Here is a 17,171-nt window from a genome sequence, read left to right as displayed (position 1 = left end):
GTTATAGGTACAAGATTTCCAAATTCTTCCTTTATTGGGTTCTGAGGCAGGATCCAGTGCAGAAGTGAAATTAAAGAAAGATAAAGCTCTGGGGACAGATTTCCCAGAGAGCCCTGAAAAAAATCCAAAAAGTTTCCCTTTTCTTCCACCCCATATCCGTCACACCTGGGCCAGCTTCTAGTTGGTCCACTGAAACCCCAGGCCTTCCTGCCACTACACACAGTGCAACATGTCTTTCTTGTGTTCCCTGCAGTGAACATGTACCCCAATTCTAAATGTGCAAACTCAGTGTAAACAAAGTGTGTGGGGCCAGGTGCAGGGTAAGTTGGTGTACCCAGTTAAGCACACACAGTACCAAGCTCCAGGACCTGCTCAAGGATCTGGGTTAATCTGCTTCCCACTTGTGGGGGGGGTCCCCCTCTCCTCTCTCAATTTCTCTCTGTCCTACCCAATAAAATGGAAAAAATAGCCTCCAGGAGCAGTGCTTTTTTTGTAGTGCTGGCACCGAGACCCAGGGGTAACTCTGGAGGCAAATAAAATAAAATAAAATGTCTGTGCTGTCCAGCATCTCCCTGTGCCCCTATGTTATCCTTCAATAACCCACTGACTACGCAATAGGTCACTAAGCCACGGGGGGGGGACAGGGGCTGTCACTATGCCTTGTCCAGATTGTATTGTGACTCCTTCCTGAACTGGACTGAAATGCCCCAAAGTGCCTTTTATTTGACTTTCTTTTCTCATCCCTTCTCCTCCTGTCCTACCTTCTTCCTTTAAAAAAAAAAGTGTATTATAGGGTGGGGGAGATAACAATGGTTATGCAAAGAGACTCTCATGCCTGAGGCTTCAAAGTCCCAGGTTCAAGCCCCCACACCACCATAAGCCAGAGATGAGCAGTGTTCTGGTTTAAAGGGAAAAAAAATGTATTACTGGGACCAGGTAGTAGCACACCTGGTAAATCATATATGTTATATTGTGCAAGAATCCAAGTTCAAGCCCCAGGTCCTCACCTGCAGGGGTAGAAGTTTCACAAGCTAAGAAACAGTGCTACAGTTATCTCTCTATCTACCCTTTCCCTCTCAATTTTTCTGTCTCCACCTAAAATACGTAGATAAAATTTTTAAACTCTGTACTATAATCAATAACTATAATGATCACAGGAAATACATTTTTAATTTTTTTCTGTATTGGGGAATTAATGGTTTACATTCAACAGTAAAACACAGTAGTTGGTACATGTTTAATATTTCTCAGTTTTCTGCATAACACTAACCTCCCCACCCAGGTCCTCTTCCACCATCATGTTCCAGGATCTGAACACTCCCCTGCACTCCAGAGTCCTTTACTTTGGTGTAATATACCAAATCCGGTCCAAGTTCTGCTTTGTGAAAAAGCACTTTTTTTTTTAAACCAGAGCACTGCTCAGCTCTGGTTTATAGTGGTATGGGGGATTGAATGTGGGACATTGAAGCCTCAGGCATGAGAGTCTCTTTGCATAGCCATTATGTTATCTACCCCACCCAGCAAACCCATTTTTTAAAAATGACTGATTTATCTACTTGAGAGAGAAAGGAGGAGGAGGAGAGAGAACCAGAGACTCAGTCTGGCATATGCAATGCTGGAGATTGAACTCAGGACCTCATGCTTGAGGATTCTATATGTTTTATCCACTGCACCACCTCCAGAGCTGACAGGTTTCTTTTTTTTCTACTAGAGCACTGAACAGCTCTGGCTTGTTTGTGCAAGGGATTGAACCTGAAACCTTGGAGCCTTAAGTATGAAATTTGTTGCATAGCATCTAAGCAATCTCCCCTGCCCTCTACCTACTTTCTTACAAATGAATCTTCCATGACACCTAGCACAATTGCACCGTGGTATGTCAAAATATATATGCTTAAGTAACAAGAGTGGGCAGGACTGGGCTCTGAATGGTAAGGGAGATAGAATAACGGTTATTAAGTAGGGCAAAGTAAAAACCCTGTGGTGAGGGGTAGACATGCAGCTTCCTGGGCCAGTGGGAGGTGGGAGTGGGTGGGAGGGATGGGTCACAGTCTTTTGGTGGTAGGAATGGTGTTTATGTACACTCCTAGCAAAATGTAGTCATATAAATCACTAGTTAATTAATACAAGAGGGGAAAAATTAATTGTATGTCTCGAAGTTTTTCAAAACACAAACTGAATCTTTTTACTATATAGGCTGTGTAATTGATATTCAGACTCTCTCAAAAGCCTAGACCAAGTAGATCAGAAGCAACCAATAGCACAGCTATATACAAGATACTGGGTATTGTACAGCAAACCCTAACAAAAGGACTTTTCAAAGTTAACCCAATTACCAAATAATGTGATGATGACATTAACTATCGATTGTCTTTTTGAACCCTAAGACAGCAGGAACCTCACATCTCCACTATAGAGCCTCTACTTCCCCCAGTCCTGGAATTAATCCTTTCTTAAATAAAAAAAAAAAAAAAGAATAACGGTTATACAGAAATACTTCCATGCCTGAGGCTCTAAAGTCCCAGATTCAATCTCCTACACCACCATAACCCAGCAGAGCAGTGGTGTGTGTGTGTGTGTGTGTGTGTTGCTACTTATATATACATATATATATACATTTCCCTCTCTTTTCCTTTCATTAAAATTAATCAAATAAAATATATTAAATTTTAAAAAGTGTCCATGTTGGAGGCCACTGCCCAGCACTGTAACTGGACTGGTAGCACATTCTTCACCATGTTCTGTCTCTGCATCCACCCACAATGGATGTATGCAGACTCTAAATACAGGCAATTAGTGAAACCCGGAGAGATTTGGTATCCTGTGTCTCTGCTCCTGTATTTGGCACCATCCAGCCTGAGCAAGTTGAAAGCAGGTTATAATACACAGCATTCTGCCTGGAAGCATTTTGTCACCCTTAACCTTGATTAGAATGTGTTCAAGTTGGTAGGTCATTGTGGTTCAGGTTTTTGGAAGCCTGTAACACAGATGATCTGTAGTTGTTTTAAAAGTTTGCAGCCCTAGGACCAGTACAATAGCTCACTTGGATAGTGTGCATGACTCAGGTTCCAGAGCAGTCCCCACCTGACTGAAAGAAGTTATGGTGCTGTAGTCTCTGTCTCTCTCTATCTCTCTCCTTCTCTATCTAAAAATAATTTTTGTGACCTGCAGCCACCTGTAATCTTGCCACATTAAAGCTTAAAACCACATTAAAGCTCAAGTACCCCCACACCTACTCTATAGACCACAATCCATCCTCCCCTGCATCCCTCCTCTGCAGAAACTTATAATGAGCCCCTTGGGGTTGTGTGCTAGAGAATGGCAAAAGCTTCTGCTGACAGTGTGTGGGGTATAGTAAGGGTACTTAACACCTGACCACTGAACAAGGGTTTTCAGAGAAGGAAATTTGCTTTGACAGCATACCTCCCATTCCTACATCTGTACCTAGGGGTGATACACTGGGGCTCACCAGAAGGGAAGAGGCAGGAGTGACCTTGCCCAGCTCAGGTCTCAAGAATAGCTCTGGGTGAGCCCTCACTGGGAACATAGTGTCCTTTGGCTGACATGTACCTTAGCACCTGAGAGGACAGATGAAAAGTTTCTGCTCAGCAAAGGGAATCACCACTATAACAATGAGGCCCCTCCAGGGTGGGGGAAAATTTTTATGTGTCACATGTCAGACAAAGATCTGTCAACCAAAATACACAATAAACTCACCAAACTCAACAATAAAAAGACAAACAATGCCATTGAAAAATGGGGAGAAGATATGGGCAGAATCTTCTCCAAAAAAGAGACCCAAAGGGCCAACAGACATGTGAAAAAATGTTCAAAGACACTGATGAACATACCTAAAATAAATTTCCTAGCTTCTTCCCACAAGAAGACCCCTAGTTTTATCTGCACTATCCTTACCTTTAGGTTTCTGTTTATTAAGCAATTTGTACTGCTTTCTATCATAGTGCCTTTCAGTCACCAAGTTGTAGATGCTAACATGATGCCGTCCTGATTTTCCTGACAGATGGCCTCACCAATGTGTCCTGGAAACTCACCTCTCCAGAGCCCTACCCCACTAAGGAAACATAGAAACAGGCTGGGAGTATGGATCTACCTGCCAACACCCATGTCCAGCAGAGAAGCACTTACAGAAGCCAGAATTCCCACCTTCTGCACCCCATAAAGAATTTTGGTCCATACTCCCAGAGGGATAAAGAACAGGGAGGCTTCTAATGGAAAGGATGGGACATGGAACTCTGGTGGTGGGAACTGTATGTAATTGTATCCCTATTATCATACAATCATATTAATCATTATTAAATCACTAATAAAATAATTTTAAATTAGTTTAACACACACAAAAAAAAACCCTCAGCTGGTGCAGTGGCACACCTGGTTGAATGCACTAGTTACAGTACATAAGGATCCAGGTTCAATCCCCCAGGCCCCATCTGCAGGGATGGGGAAAGCTTTGCAAGTGGTGAAGTAGTGTTGCAGTTGTCTCTCTGTCTCCCTCCCTCTCTCTCTCTCCCCTACCCTCTCAATTTCTGACGGTCTCTGTCCAATAAATAAATAGATATTTTTTTTTAATTTTAAAAAAACCTCCAGGTATACTAAAACTCAAAGGTGATCTGTTTAGTTCCTGTCTAGTGAGGAAAAGACAGGCAAGCTTAGGCAAACACATAGCACACAAACAAACAACCCATATTGCAGTCTGTGAGTTGGGATTGTGTCTAACCCTGAACCAAGCCATTTATACCACCTCCTATATACAATAAAATTGTTGTCAGTCATAAGTAGGAACAAATAGTGACTGAGAGTAAAGAAATACAGTCAGGGAGAACTTTTATCCCACATTGTGTATACATCCATGTAAAGAAAAAAACAGAATGAGTCGATTTTAATAAAATAAGAATATCCGTAAAAGCATAATTCAAATAATTACTAAATCTTACCACTGACATGATTTTCAGCTTCTTGATTCCTCTTTAAGTTTTAAAACAAATATTAACAATTAGAAGAGAAACTAAATTTCCATTTGTGAAACTGTCGTTCAAAACAGTGAAATATTCCCTTTATGAACAAGACTTTGCACTGACTGAAGAATTTCATACCTGACAGTTCACATGCTTTCAAATTTCACCATTTTTAATTCAAACTGAAACTCCAAGGAACCACACAGAATGATGGAATTTTACAACTCAAGTCTTTGTCTTTACAGGAACTTCACTACCCTTGATTATTCTGTTTACTGGAAAGCAGGACTATCCCAATACAACAAAGATCCCTGTTATAGCTGGAGGACTCATAACTGTGATAAATGTGTAATTGTGGTGATATTAACCCTGGAAAAGCTCAGGTAGATGAGCCTTCTGACTTATGGTCCACTCAGAGTTCTGTGCAGAAATGGATCGAGCTCCCTTCCATCTTTTTCCTGTAGATTTCATCAAATCTCTCATTCTGCACCACAGTGAAGTGGTTTTTCCAGTCTCCCACTGTTCCTGCAAAAGGAAAGTGCAGACAGGGTGTCATTCTTTCAAAGATGTATTCATTTATGCATGAAAGAGAAAGAGAAGGAGAGAGAACCAAAACATTCTGGTACACGCAATGCCAGGGATTGACGATGGAACCTTATCTTTGAATGTCCAACGCTTTTCCATTGCACCACTTCAGGGGCTTCAGGGTGTTATTGTCTGACAAAAGAAGTGGCTCTGGCTGCCACCAAGTCTGCCTTTCCCCACATCCTCTTGCCTTCAGTACTCCACTACCTGAGTGTCAATAGTTTATTCTAATTCATTTCAATTTAAACTTCAGAGTGCAAATGTGGCCCAGGTGAAGCCAGGTTCAATTGACCCAAGAACCTGGCTTCACCTGGGCCACATTCACACTCTGAAGGCTAAATTCAAATGAAACAAAATAAACAATTGACACCCATCTATCTGGAGAAATCTCAAAGCATCACAAGAAGCAAAAAGGCACCAGACACAAGACGATCAAATAAATGTACAGTGATAGCATAGTGGTTTATACAATAGAACTTCATGTCTGAGGCTTGGAGGTTCCAGGTTCAAAACCAGGACCACTATAAGCCAGAGATGAGCAGTGCTCTAGTAAAAAATAAGATAAAATAAAAATAAATAGATAGATAGATTTAAAATAAATAGAGACGATCAATATGGCGTCCCTCTAACAGCTCTGGGACATCTCTCAGGGAGACAAAGACAATGGTGGAAGAAATGACAAAAGCTACAGGAAACCACAACTATAGAAACAATTTCTTGAAACTCAGAAGGCGCAAAGGAGGAAAAACACAAGAAGAGCAGGAGAGGAAAAAAAGATGACTAAAGATAGGGACCTTTTCACACAGGACTCAGTGCCCTTGTAGCAAGGTCATAGGACAAAAGCAGTCCAAAATTAATATAGCCAAAGTTAAAAGAGGAATCCTTTCTATTATTTTTCATTTAACTTTTGATTTAGGAAAAGGAAATATTGACTAAACCATAGGATAAGAGGGGTAAAACTTCACACAATTCCCACCACCAGAACTCTTTATCCTATCCCCTCCCTTGATATCTTTCCTATTCTTTAACTCTCTGGGAGTATGGACCCAAGATCATTGTGGGATGCAAAAGGTGGAAGGCCTGGCTTCTATAATTGCTTCCCCACTGAACATGGGCATTGACAGGTTGATCCATACTCCCAGCTTGTCTTTCTCTTTCCCTAGTAGGGAAGGACTCTGGGTAAGCGGAGCTTCAGGACACATTGGTGGGGTTGTTTGTCCAGGGAAGTCTGGTTAGCATCATGCTAGCATCTGGAACCAGGTGGTTGAAAGGAGAGTTAACATATGGAGCCAAATTGTTGACCAATCATGGACCTAAAGGCTGGAATAGTGCAGATAAAGAGTTGGGGGGCCCTCCATTTTGTAGATAGCTAGTAGGTATATTTTAGTTATATTCCAAAGGGCCTGTGGCTATACTAGTGTTTTTTTGTTTTTTGTTTTTGGGTTGTTTTTTTTTTTTTTCTGCCTGAGCCCAAAATCTGATAAGCAGGTGGATCCTAATTATTGTCTGGGGAGGTAATGTCATGGCTGGCAGAAGGACCAGAAAGCTAGATCAGGGAAGAGAGTAGCTCCCAAATATGGGAAAGGTGTATAAATATTGTTAATTGTAAACCCCATTGATTTGATGTCATCTGGGGCCCATATTCAGCTTAGGACCGTATGTGACTCTGCATCCCTGTAAATCTGTGCTCACATTCTGTGGTCATAAGTAGGAATGTTCCAAGCTGCCCCAATATGAGGACCCATCTTCCTCAGGTGTAGCATAGAGTATAATGTCCAGCCTTCCTTCGGAGGATGGAACATTCTCTACCATTGTTGATCCAAGTTGAGGGCAAGGTCCTATGGGGGCCTACAAAGGGGTCTGTTGTGTTGTTCCTGATAGGAATGACCGATAACAATGGAGAGACGAATTTATTCGAGGTCTAGGCCCATCATGTCTGTTTGTGAATCTCAGGACTCCCCAGCTGATGGGGTGGCCTGATAGTGACTAAAGAATTATTATTAAAGTATGTCAGTCTCTTGCCCTTATTCAGCTTTTGCAGTCCTTGTTTTGATGAAGTTAGCTTTGGAGTGAGTGAGGGAAGTATAATAAGAAGTAGGTGAGTAGGGTATCTAAGTCTAAGTAGACACTATTTCATTATGCACTTTATACTGTCTCATTGCAGACTATTGTGCATTTTTGCTTTCAGGTATATATTTTGCCCTAGTTTATGGATACATGTGAACATAGGCTCTATCTTACAGGACTTGGTCTATATCTAAGTTTTGGGATTTTGCTAGGAAATTAACCTCCTAGAATGGAATTTGAGAATACTATGAAAGGAAAGTTCTCACCCGAGTAATGAGGCTGAAGGGTTGACATTCCATGCCTGACGTCTCTGGACACAGTCTGAAGTGAAGCATGCTGAGGTGGTACTCATTGCATTGATTAGGTTGGGATTGTTGGATGGAATATCATTTCATATGAATTGAGAGAAGCATGCAGGAAAGTGAGCCCCACCCTAGAGGTTCCAGGACTGGGGAAAATATAGGCTCTATAGAGGAAGCGGGAGGTTCCTGCTCTCTCAGGGTTTAAGAAGACAATAGTTAGTTATTACTCTAATCACATTATTTGGCAATTGGGTTAACTTTGAAATATCCCTTTGTTAGGATTGGCTGTATCATACACAACATCACCATAATTTATGTCCTTTGACATTATTTGTATATAGCTGTGCCACCAGTTGCTTCTGTTCTCCCTAATCTAAGCTTTTAAGAGAGTCAACATATCAAAGACAGCCTATGTATTAAAAAGACAGTCTGTGCTTTTAAAAGTTTGAGACATTCTGCCGGGCTAGCTTCACGGCCGGGAGACAGATGACCAGGGACTCATGGCTAAGCTTGGCAGCAGTATCTCTTTATTCATGTGAAACGCAGCACAATCTAAGCCATCTAAACTATATATATTCACAATACTGTCCTTATATATATTCACAATACTGTCCTTATATATATATTTGCCAAGTAGGGTGTAAACAGGATGTGATGTAGAGAGGGTGGAGCAAAAAGAGATTGGTGAAAACAGGCTGTGACAAGGAGAGGGGGTGGAGCAAAAAGACATGTGAATCAGTGGGGATTAAACCAATGCCCTGCAGGTAGGGTGGTGCTTAGTTAACAGTGGTTATGTAAAAAGAATACAGTGTTAAACAGGGGGGGATTAAACCAATGAAACAGAAGGGGTTTTAGAAGCAGAATTAGAAGCATATCAACGATTAGATGTCCATACATGTGGGGCCTCATTTCTGGGCTCTCAATTCCATTCCACTGGTCAGTGTGTCTGTTCATGTTCCAGTACCAAGCAGTTTTGATGACAATGGCCCTATAATACAGTTTGAGATCTGGCAGTGTGATGCCTCTGGTTCTGTTCTTTTTTCTCAAGATTGTTTTGGCAATTCTAGGTCTTTTCTGGTTCCAGATAAACATTTGTAGCATTTGTTCTATTCTCCTAAAAAATGTGCTTGGGATCTTGATGGGGATAGCATTAAATTTGTAGATGGCTCTGGGTAATATATTCATTTTGATGATGTTAATTCTTCCAACCCATGAACATGGAATATCTTTCCACTTCTTTGTGTCTTTTTCAATTTCTTTGAGTAGTGACTCATAATTTTCAGTATACAAGTCTTTCACTTCTTTGGTTAGGTTTACTCCTAGATATTTTATAGTTTTTGTTGCTATATTAAAAGGAACTGATTTCTGGATTTTAATTTCTTCTAACTTAGTGTTTGCATAGAGGAATGCCACTGACTTTTGAATGTTAATTTTATAGCCTGACACATTACTGTATTGCCTGATGATTTCCAAAAGCTTCTTGCTGGATTCCTTAGGTTTTTCCATGTATACTATCATGTCATCTGCAAATAAGGAGAGTTTGACTTCTTCTCTTCCAATCTGTATGCCTTTAATTCCTTGCTCCTGCCTGATTGCTATGGCAAGAACTTCCAACACTATGTTGAATAGTAATGGTGATAGTGGGCAGCCCTGTCTAGTACCTGATCTGAGGGGAAATGCTTCCAGTTTTTCACCATTGAGTATGATGTTGGCTATAGGTTTGCTATATATAGACTCCACTATCTTCAGGAATTTTCCATCTATTCCTATTTTTTGTAGTGTTTTGATCATAAAGGGATGTTGTATTTTGTCAAAGGCTTTCTCTGCATCTATTGATATGACCATGTGGTTTTTGGTCTTGCTTTTGTTGATGTGGTGGATCACATTGATTGATTTACGTATATTAAACCAACCTTGCATGCCTGAGATAAACCCCACTTGGTCATGATGAACAATCTTTTTGATATACTGCTGTATCCGGTTGGCTAGAATTTTGTTCAATATTTTTGCATCTATGTTCATCAGAGATATTGGTCTGTAGTTTTCTTTTTTGGTTGTGTCCCTGTCTGCTTTTGGTACCAGGGTAATGTTGGCTTCATAGAAGCTGGCAGGGAGTATTCCAGTGTCTTCAATCTTCTGGAAGACTTTTAAAAGTAGAGGTATTAGTTCTTCTTTGAAAGTTTTGTAGAATTCATTTGTAAAACCATCTGGTCCAGGACTTTTATTTTTGGGAAGATTTTTGATAACTGTTTCAATTTCATTAGCTGTGATGGGCCTGTTCATGTTATCCACTTCCTCTTTACTTAGTTTTGGAAGTTGGTAGGTATCTAGGAAATCATTCATTTCTTCCAGGTTCTCTAGCTTGGTGGCATATAGTTGTTCATAGAAGCCTCGCATGATATGTTGAATTTCTGCAGTGTCTGTTGTGATTTCTCCTCTTTCATTTACTATCCGATTTATTTGGGTCTTCTCCCTTTTTTGTTTTGTGAGTCTGGCTAAAGGTTTGTCGATTTTATTTACTCTTTCGAAGAACCAACATTTACTTTCATTGATCTTTTGTATGGTTTTCCTATTCTCAATGTTATTTATTTCTGCCCTAACTTTAGTAATTTCTGTCCTTCTGGTTGCTTTAGGATTCCTTTGTTGTTCTTCTTCTAGGTCTTTAAGATGTGCAATCAGTCTGTTTATTTGTGCCTTTTTTTGTTTCCTAATGTGTGCTTGTATAGCTATGAACTTCCCTCTTAGGACTGCTTTAGCTGTGTCCCAAATATTTTGATAGCTTGTGTCTTCATTTTCATTGAACTCTCAAAACATTTTGATTTCTTCCTTGATTTCCTCTTTGACCCAGAAGTTGTTAAGAAGTGTACTGTTGAGCTTCCACATTTTGGGACTGTTACTAATCTTTTTTTGATTGTTAAGTGTTAGTTTAATTCCACTGTGGTCTGAGAAGATGCTTGGGATGATTTCAGTGCTCTTGAATAGGCTGATGCTGTCTTTGTGGCCTAACATATAGTCTATCCTTGAGAATGATCCATGTGGATTTGAGTAAAATGTGTATTCCAGTTTTTTGGGATGAATGATCTGAAAATGTCCAATAGTTCTAGTTTATCTATCTCTTCATTTAGCTCCCTTATGTCTTTACTGATTTTCTTCCTGGATGATCTGTCAAGTTGAGATAGTGGGGTGTTGAAGTCCCCTACTATGATTGTGTTACTGTTAATATATTGCTGTAGCTCTTTCAGTAGCAGTTTGATGTATTTAGATGGCTTCTCATTGGGTGCATAGATATTAATAAGTGTTAAGTCCTCTTGATTGACTGATCCTCTGAGCATTAAGTAGTGTCCATTCCTATCTTTTTTAATCTTATCTATTTTAAAGTCTATTGACAAAGGGGCTCAGACTATTACATGGGGAAAGCAGAGTCTCTTCAACAAATGGTGTTGGAAACAATGGGTTGAAACATGCAGAAGAATGAAACTGAATCACTGTATTTCACCAAATACAAAAGTAAATTCCAAGTGGATCAAGGACTTGGATGTTAGACCAGAAACTATCAGATACTTAGAGGAAAATATTGGCAGAACTTTTTTCCGCATAAATTTTAAAGACATTTTCAATGAAACGAATCCAATTACAAGGAAGACTAAGGCAAGTATAAACCTATGGGACTACATCAAATTAAAAAGCTTCTTCACAGCAAAAGAAACCACTACCCAAATCAAGAGACCCATCACAGAATGGGAGAAGATCTTTACATGCCATACATCAGATAAGAGTTTAATAACCAACATATATAAAGAGCTTGCCAGACTCAACAACAAGACAACAAATAACCCCATCCAAAAATGGGGGGAGGACTTGGACAGAATATTCACCACAGAAGAGATCCAAAAGGCCGAGAAACACATGAAAAAATGCTCCAAGTCTCTGATTGTCAGAGAAATGCAAATCAAGACAACAATGAGATATCACTTCACTCCTGTGAGAATGTCATACATCAGAAAAGGTAACAGCAGCAAATGCTGGAGAGGGTGTGGGGAAAAAGAAACCCTCCTGCACTGCTGGTGGGAATGTCAATTGGTCCAACCTCTGTGGAGAACAGTCTGGAGAACTCTCAGAAGGCTAGAAATGGACCTACCCTATGACCCTGCAATTCCCCTCCTGGGGATATATCCTGAGGAACCCAACACATCCATCCAAAAAGATCTGTGTACACATATGTTCTTGGAAGCACAATTTGTAACAGCCAAAACCTGGAAGCGACCCAGGTGTCCAACAACAGATGAGTGGCTGAGCAAGTTGTAGTATATATACACAATGGAATACTACTCAGCTGTAAAAAATGGTGACTTCACCGTTTTCAGCCGATCTTGGATGGACCTTGAAAAAATCATGTTGAGTGAAATAAGTCAGAAACAGAAGGATGAATACGGGATGATCTCACTCTCAGGCCGAAGTTGAAAAACAAGTTTAGAAAAGAAAACACAAGTCGAACCTGAAATGGAATTGGAGTATTACACCAAAGTAAAAGACTCTGGGGTGGGTGGGTGGGTGGGGAGAATACAGGTCCATGAAAAATGATGAATTAAATAGTGGGGGTTGTATTGTTAAATGGGAATCTGGGGAATGTTATGCATGTAAAAAAAAAAAAAAGAAGAAGTAGAAACGCAAAGCAGAAATTGACTGAGTTTGGAGTATGGCACCAAAGTAAGAAAGCAGAAGTACACTAGAGTTTGCAGTGAGTACCTCCCTAACACTTCCTCTCCACTATTCCAAGCTTTGGGCCCAGGATTGTTCAACAATTTGTTTGGCTTTGTATGTTAACTCTCTTTTCAATCACCAGGTTCCAGATGCCATCAGGATGCCGGCCAGACTTACCTGGATTGAAGACCCCACCAATGTGTCCTGGAGCTCAGCTTCCCCAGAGCCCCACCCTACTAGGGAAAGAGAGAGGCAGACTGGGAGTATGGACCAACCAGTCAACGCCCATGTTCAGCGGGGAAGCAATTACAGAAGCCAGACCTTCCACTTTCTGCAACCCTCAATGACCCTGGGTCCATGCTCCCAGAGGGATAGAGAATAGGAAAGCTATCAGGGGAGGGCATGGGATATGGAGATTGGGCGGTGGGAAAAAAAAAAGAAAAGTAAAAATAAAATAGTCATAAAAAAAAAAAGAAGCATATCAACAACATTCAATCAATTTTTCCCCTCTCATATTAATTAGTGATTTATATGACTACAAATTGATAGAAGTGTACATAAACACCATTACCACCACCAAAAGACTGTGTCCCATCCCTCCTTACACACACACACACACACACACCACCCCGTGAAGCTGAACATCCACCTTCACCCCAGGGTTTTTACTTTGGTGCCCTACTCCAATAAAAGAATCTTAAGTGTAACAAAGACCTGTTAAGTCTTCTGGGTCAGTTTCCCTCCACACCTAGAACTGCAATGCCTCAGGCAGACAGACCTATCCTGGAATTCACACATAGCTGAGCACTCTGCCTGGATCATCCAGCCTCCAGCCTCCAACACAGCCATTCATTCACCCACACAAACCTTCGAGTGGGGGGGAATATCTGCCCCCTGATAGCAACCCCACCCAACAGAAACCCTGACCACAGGAGAGGCTCACATATCTGCCAGAGGTTTACTAATCACTGAAAATTTCCAACACTGACATTCTGGATCAGCTTCTATTGTCAACCCAGACCAGGACCCCACACTGCCACATGCCCTATCTGAAGGCTACTACCCTGCAAGTGTGCCATACAACCCATACCCAGGGCAGACTTGCACATTATCCCAAGGAAGGGGCCCAAACTTCCATGGTGTCCCTGCCAGAAGTCTGGCAGTTTCAGCTGGAATCTAAGCAAGCCTTCACCCTGACCTCTGCCCAGCACCCCCTATTGCTGCACACACTGTCTGAAGGCCATTAGCCTGCAAGAACACCAGCAGAACCACACTCAGGGCAGATTTGCACTTTAACCAAAGGGAGGAACCCTCAAACTTCTGTGCAGCCCCCTCCAAAGGCCCAGCAGGGCTATGGATCCCAGCCCAGCAGCATTCTGCTCCAGCCTGCACTGTGACTTCAGCCTGGGACCCTGTATCACCATGTGTCATGCCTGATGCCTGCCAGTCCTGACATACCCTAGCTGGGCCCCATGCAACACATACCCTGAACCTAGGGAGGGTCCCCAATTGCCATACATGGTCCAATACCTATCAACCCTGGTGGACATCTGCAGAACTACACCCAAGATAGGCTCATGTTGTGAACCATGGGAGAGACTCCCAACTACATGGCATGCTCCACCAGAAGCTCCTCAGACCTTGTGGACCCCAACCAGACTCTATACAGGGGAGAGGCCCCAGACTCCCCCACCTGCTAGTTCTGGTGGACACCAGCAAAGCCTTGAACAGGGCCAGCCTTCTTGGATCATCCAGAACAGGACCCGTGGACAACAGACAGAATGGGGAAATCAAAAAAATCTATCACACCAGTAAATCAAGGGAAAAGTTCAGAGGAAAAGCTCTAATAAGCCAGAGATCATCAGAATCTTTGCATTCAGTTTGCAGCGGAAGTGATAAAACTCATGGGGGGAAATCAAAGTAGAACAAGAAGAAAAACAGATGAGAGTCCAAGAGAGAACAGGAGCCAAAACCAAGGAGAAAGTAAGAAATGGTCCATCAGTGCTGTAGGTGTCTCTCCTATCTATCTATGAGGGGAAAAAAGGAAATAAAAAGAAAAATCGCCACTGAGAATGGTGAGTCAAATACATAACAAGACATAGTGATAAACCTGATGACAAAAAGGGGGGAAAAAGTAGAGGAGGAGGAGGACAAGAAGGAAGGAAATATATTAGAATTCTTATCTTGAGTGTAGGAAACTTCAATGAAGTTGCATTAAAAAATGAAGCAAGGGAGTCAGGCAATAGATACCTGGTAAACCTGGTTAACCCGCTGCTATCGTGCAGCAGGTTAAGCGCAGGTGGCACAAAGTGCAAGGACCAGCTTAAGGATCCCGATTCGAACCCCGGCTCCCCACCTGCAGGGGAGTCGCTTCACAAGCAGTGAAACAGGTCTGCAGGTGTCTATCTTTCTCTCCCCTTCTCTGTCTTCCACTCCTCTCTCCATTTCTCTCTGTCCTATCCAACAATGACAACATCAATAACAACAACAATAATAACTACAACAATAAAACAACAAGGGCAACAAAAGGGAATAAATAAATAATTTTTTTTCTAATGAAGCAAAAGGTCAGGCAATGGATACCTGGTAAAAAACACACAGTACCATGCATAAGGACTCAGGTTTAAGTCTCTGATCCCCAACTGTAGGAAGGAAGTTTCAGGAAAAGTGAGGCAGTGCTGCAGGTGTCTCTCTGTCTCTACCCCCCTTCCCTCTTGATTGTTCTCTTTCTGTCTGTATCCAATAAATAAATAAATAAATTATTTTTTAAAAGAATGAAGAGTGAAGCAGTTCTCATCAATAATTGATGCTATAAAGCAGCTCTGGACTAGAATCACACCAGAAGCATAACTGGAGTGAGAGGACAGTAGGAAATTGATGAAAGACAGAGAGACAGGCAGAGGCACTTGTATCATGTTGAGTCCTGTAAGTGGTGGATCCCTGGAGTAAAGAGAGGCACCCCACTGATGAGGTCCTTGACCCTGTGTCCTAACTGCCTCCTAGACTACATGCCCAGTGTAGCTCCACAGGACCTCCTATAGCAAGCACCCTATGTTGGACTGAAGGACTCTGTCCCTTGCAACCAAATGTCCCCAAATGGCTCAATTATAGATTATTAAATCACCAACCTATTGAGGCCCAGGATATAGCACAGTAACTGGAGCATTGGACTCTCAAGCATGAGGTTCCACATTTGATCCCCGGCATTGTGTGAGCCTGAGTGGTGCTCTGGTTCCCTCTCCTTCTCCCTCTCTCACTTGTGTTACTAATAAATAAATCTTTTTAAAAATCCTCAACCTAGAGTCAGGTGGTGGCACACCTGGTAGAGTGCACATATTACTAAGCGTAAGGGCCTAGGTTCAAATTCCTGGTCCCTACCTGCAAGGGGAGAAAGCTTCATGAGTGGTAGAGAAGTAGAACAGCTCTCTCTCTCTCTCTCTCTCTCTCTCGCTCTCGCTCTCACTCTCGCTCGCTCACTCGTAAATGGCCATCAAGAAGAGGGAAGTCACTGTGCAGGCACCAATAAATCCCCAGAAATAACCTTGGTGGCAAAAAAAAAATCCAGAACCCATTATTAGTTGGTATTATTTTTCTTAATATTTAGTTAGTTGTGACAGAGAAGAGAGAGACAGAGCCTCACTCTGGCACATGTGATGCTAGGGATTGAACTCAGGACCTCATGCTTAAGAGTCCAACACTTTATTCACTGTGCCACTTCCTGGGCCATGTTAGTAGCAGGTTTATTAATGATCGGAATGTGTTCTTTTAGAAATAACTCATCCTATCATCTTGCTAAGAGGCAGGCAACATGTTATTAAACAAACTAAGTTTCTGGCTTATGTTGATATGATATTTGGGGGCCCACAAACCTTTTCTCATGAAGGAGCAAGTGGACTGGTCCAGAATAAACCTGGGAACGGTTGAACGATTTGTCATGGGGTTGGCTTTCATTTTCTCAAATGACGTCTCCTCGACTATGGTGTCTAGCACCGTCTCATCCAAGTTCTTGCCCATGAACTGCATCACCTTCTGGATTTCATGCCTTGGGTCCTGCAGGGAGAGCAGCAAAGCATCAGAATGGAAGAGGATAGCAGAATGACACCCTTCCATTACATGCACCTGCTTATGGCTAGTCCTCCCACAAGTACATTACTGATTCAGCTTAGGGGTCTCTGTGTAGCTTCTGAAGGGGTCCTCCCAAAGCACCCCCACTCACCCTTTTTATGTCCTCGTAGAAGAGGAAAAGCATCTGGCATTTGTCCTTCAATTCCCACCATCCCTTGACGTGGTCATACCAGGAGCCCCAGCTCACTGTAAAGGGCCCAGAAAGCACAACAGTCTGTTTAAGGAGCAAACAAAATCTTCTGGCATTTAAGGACTATATAATAGACACCTGAAGTGTGTTGGAGAAAGAGAAAAACTAATTCTGGTTCAAAGAGATCCTAAGCTTCCTGAAAACTCCTGTGTGAGGACCGGGTGGTAGTGCACCTGATTGAGTGCACATGTTACAATGCACAAGGACCCAAGTTCAAGCCCTCAGTACCTA

At 41.9% G+C, this 17,171-nt stretch overlaps 1 protein-coding gene across 2 annotated transcripts in view; it reads right to left on the bottom strand.

Annotated features, from left to right (window-relative positions):
- Positions 1–4,822: 4,822 nt before the first annotated feature.
- The window catches only part of LOC103126435 (sulfotransferase 1C2-like), a 33,465-nt gene continuing 21,116 nt past the window's right edge, over positions 4,823–17,171 (bottom strand). For both annotated transcript variants that reach the window (XM_060187593.1, XM_060187592.1), the window contains exons 6-8: positions 16,842–16,936; positions 16,495–16,675; positions 4,823–5,495 (exon numbers count right to left, since the gene is read on the bottom strand). In XM_060187593.1, coding sequence (XP_060043576.1) covers positions 5,383–5,495; positions 16,495–16,675; positions 16,842–16,936 — 389 coding nt within the window. In that variant the 3' untranslated portion in view covers positions 4,823–5,382. The remainder of the gene's footprint in view (positions 5,496–16,494; positions 16,676–16,841; positions 16,937–17,171) is intronic.

This window comes from Erinaceus europaeus, chromosome 3 (assembly GCF_950295315.1).
Source record: "Erinaceus europaeus chromosome 3, mEriEur2.1, whole genome shotgun sequence".
Lineage (NCBI taxonomy): Eukaryota > Metazoa > Chordata > Mammalia > Eulipotyphla > Erinaceidae > Erinaceus > Erinaceus europaeus.
The sequence above is the reverse complement of the archived record's forward strand: the minus strand, read 5'-3'. Positions and strand labels throughout refer to the sequence as shown.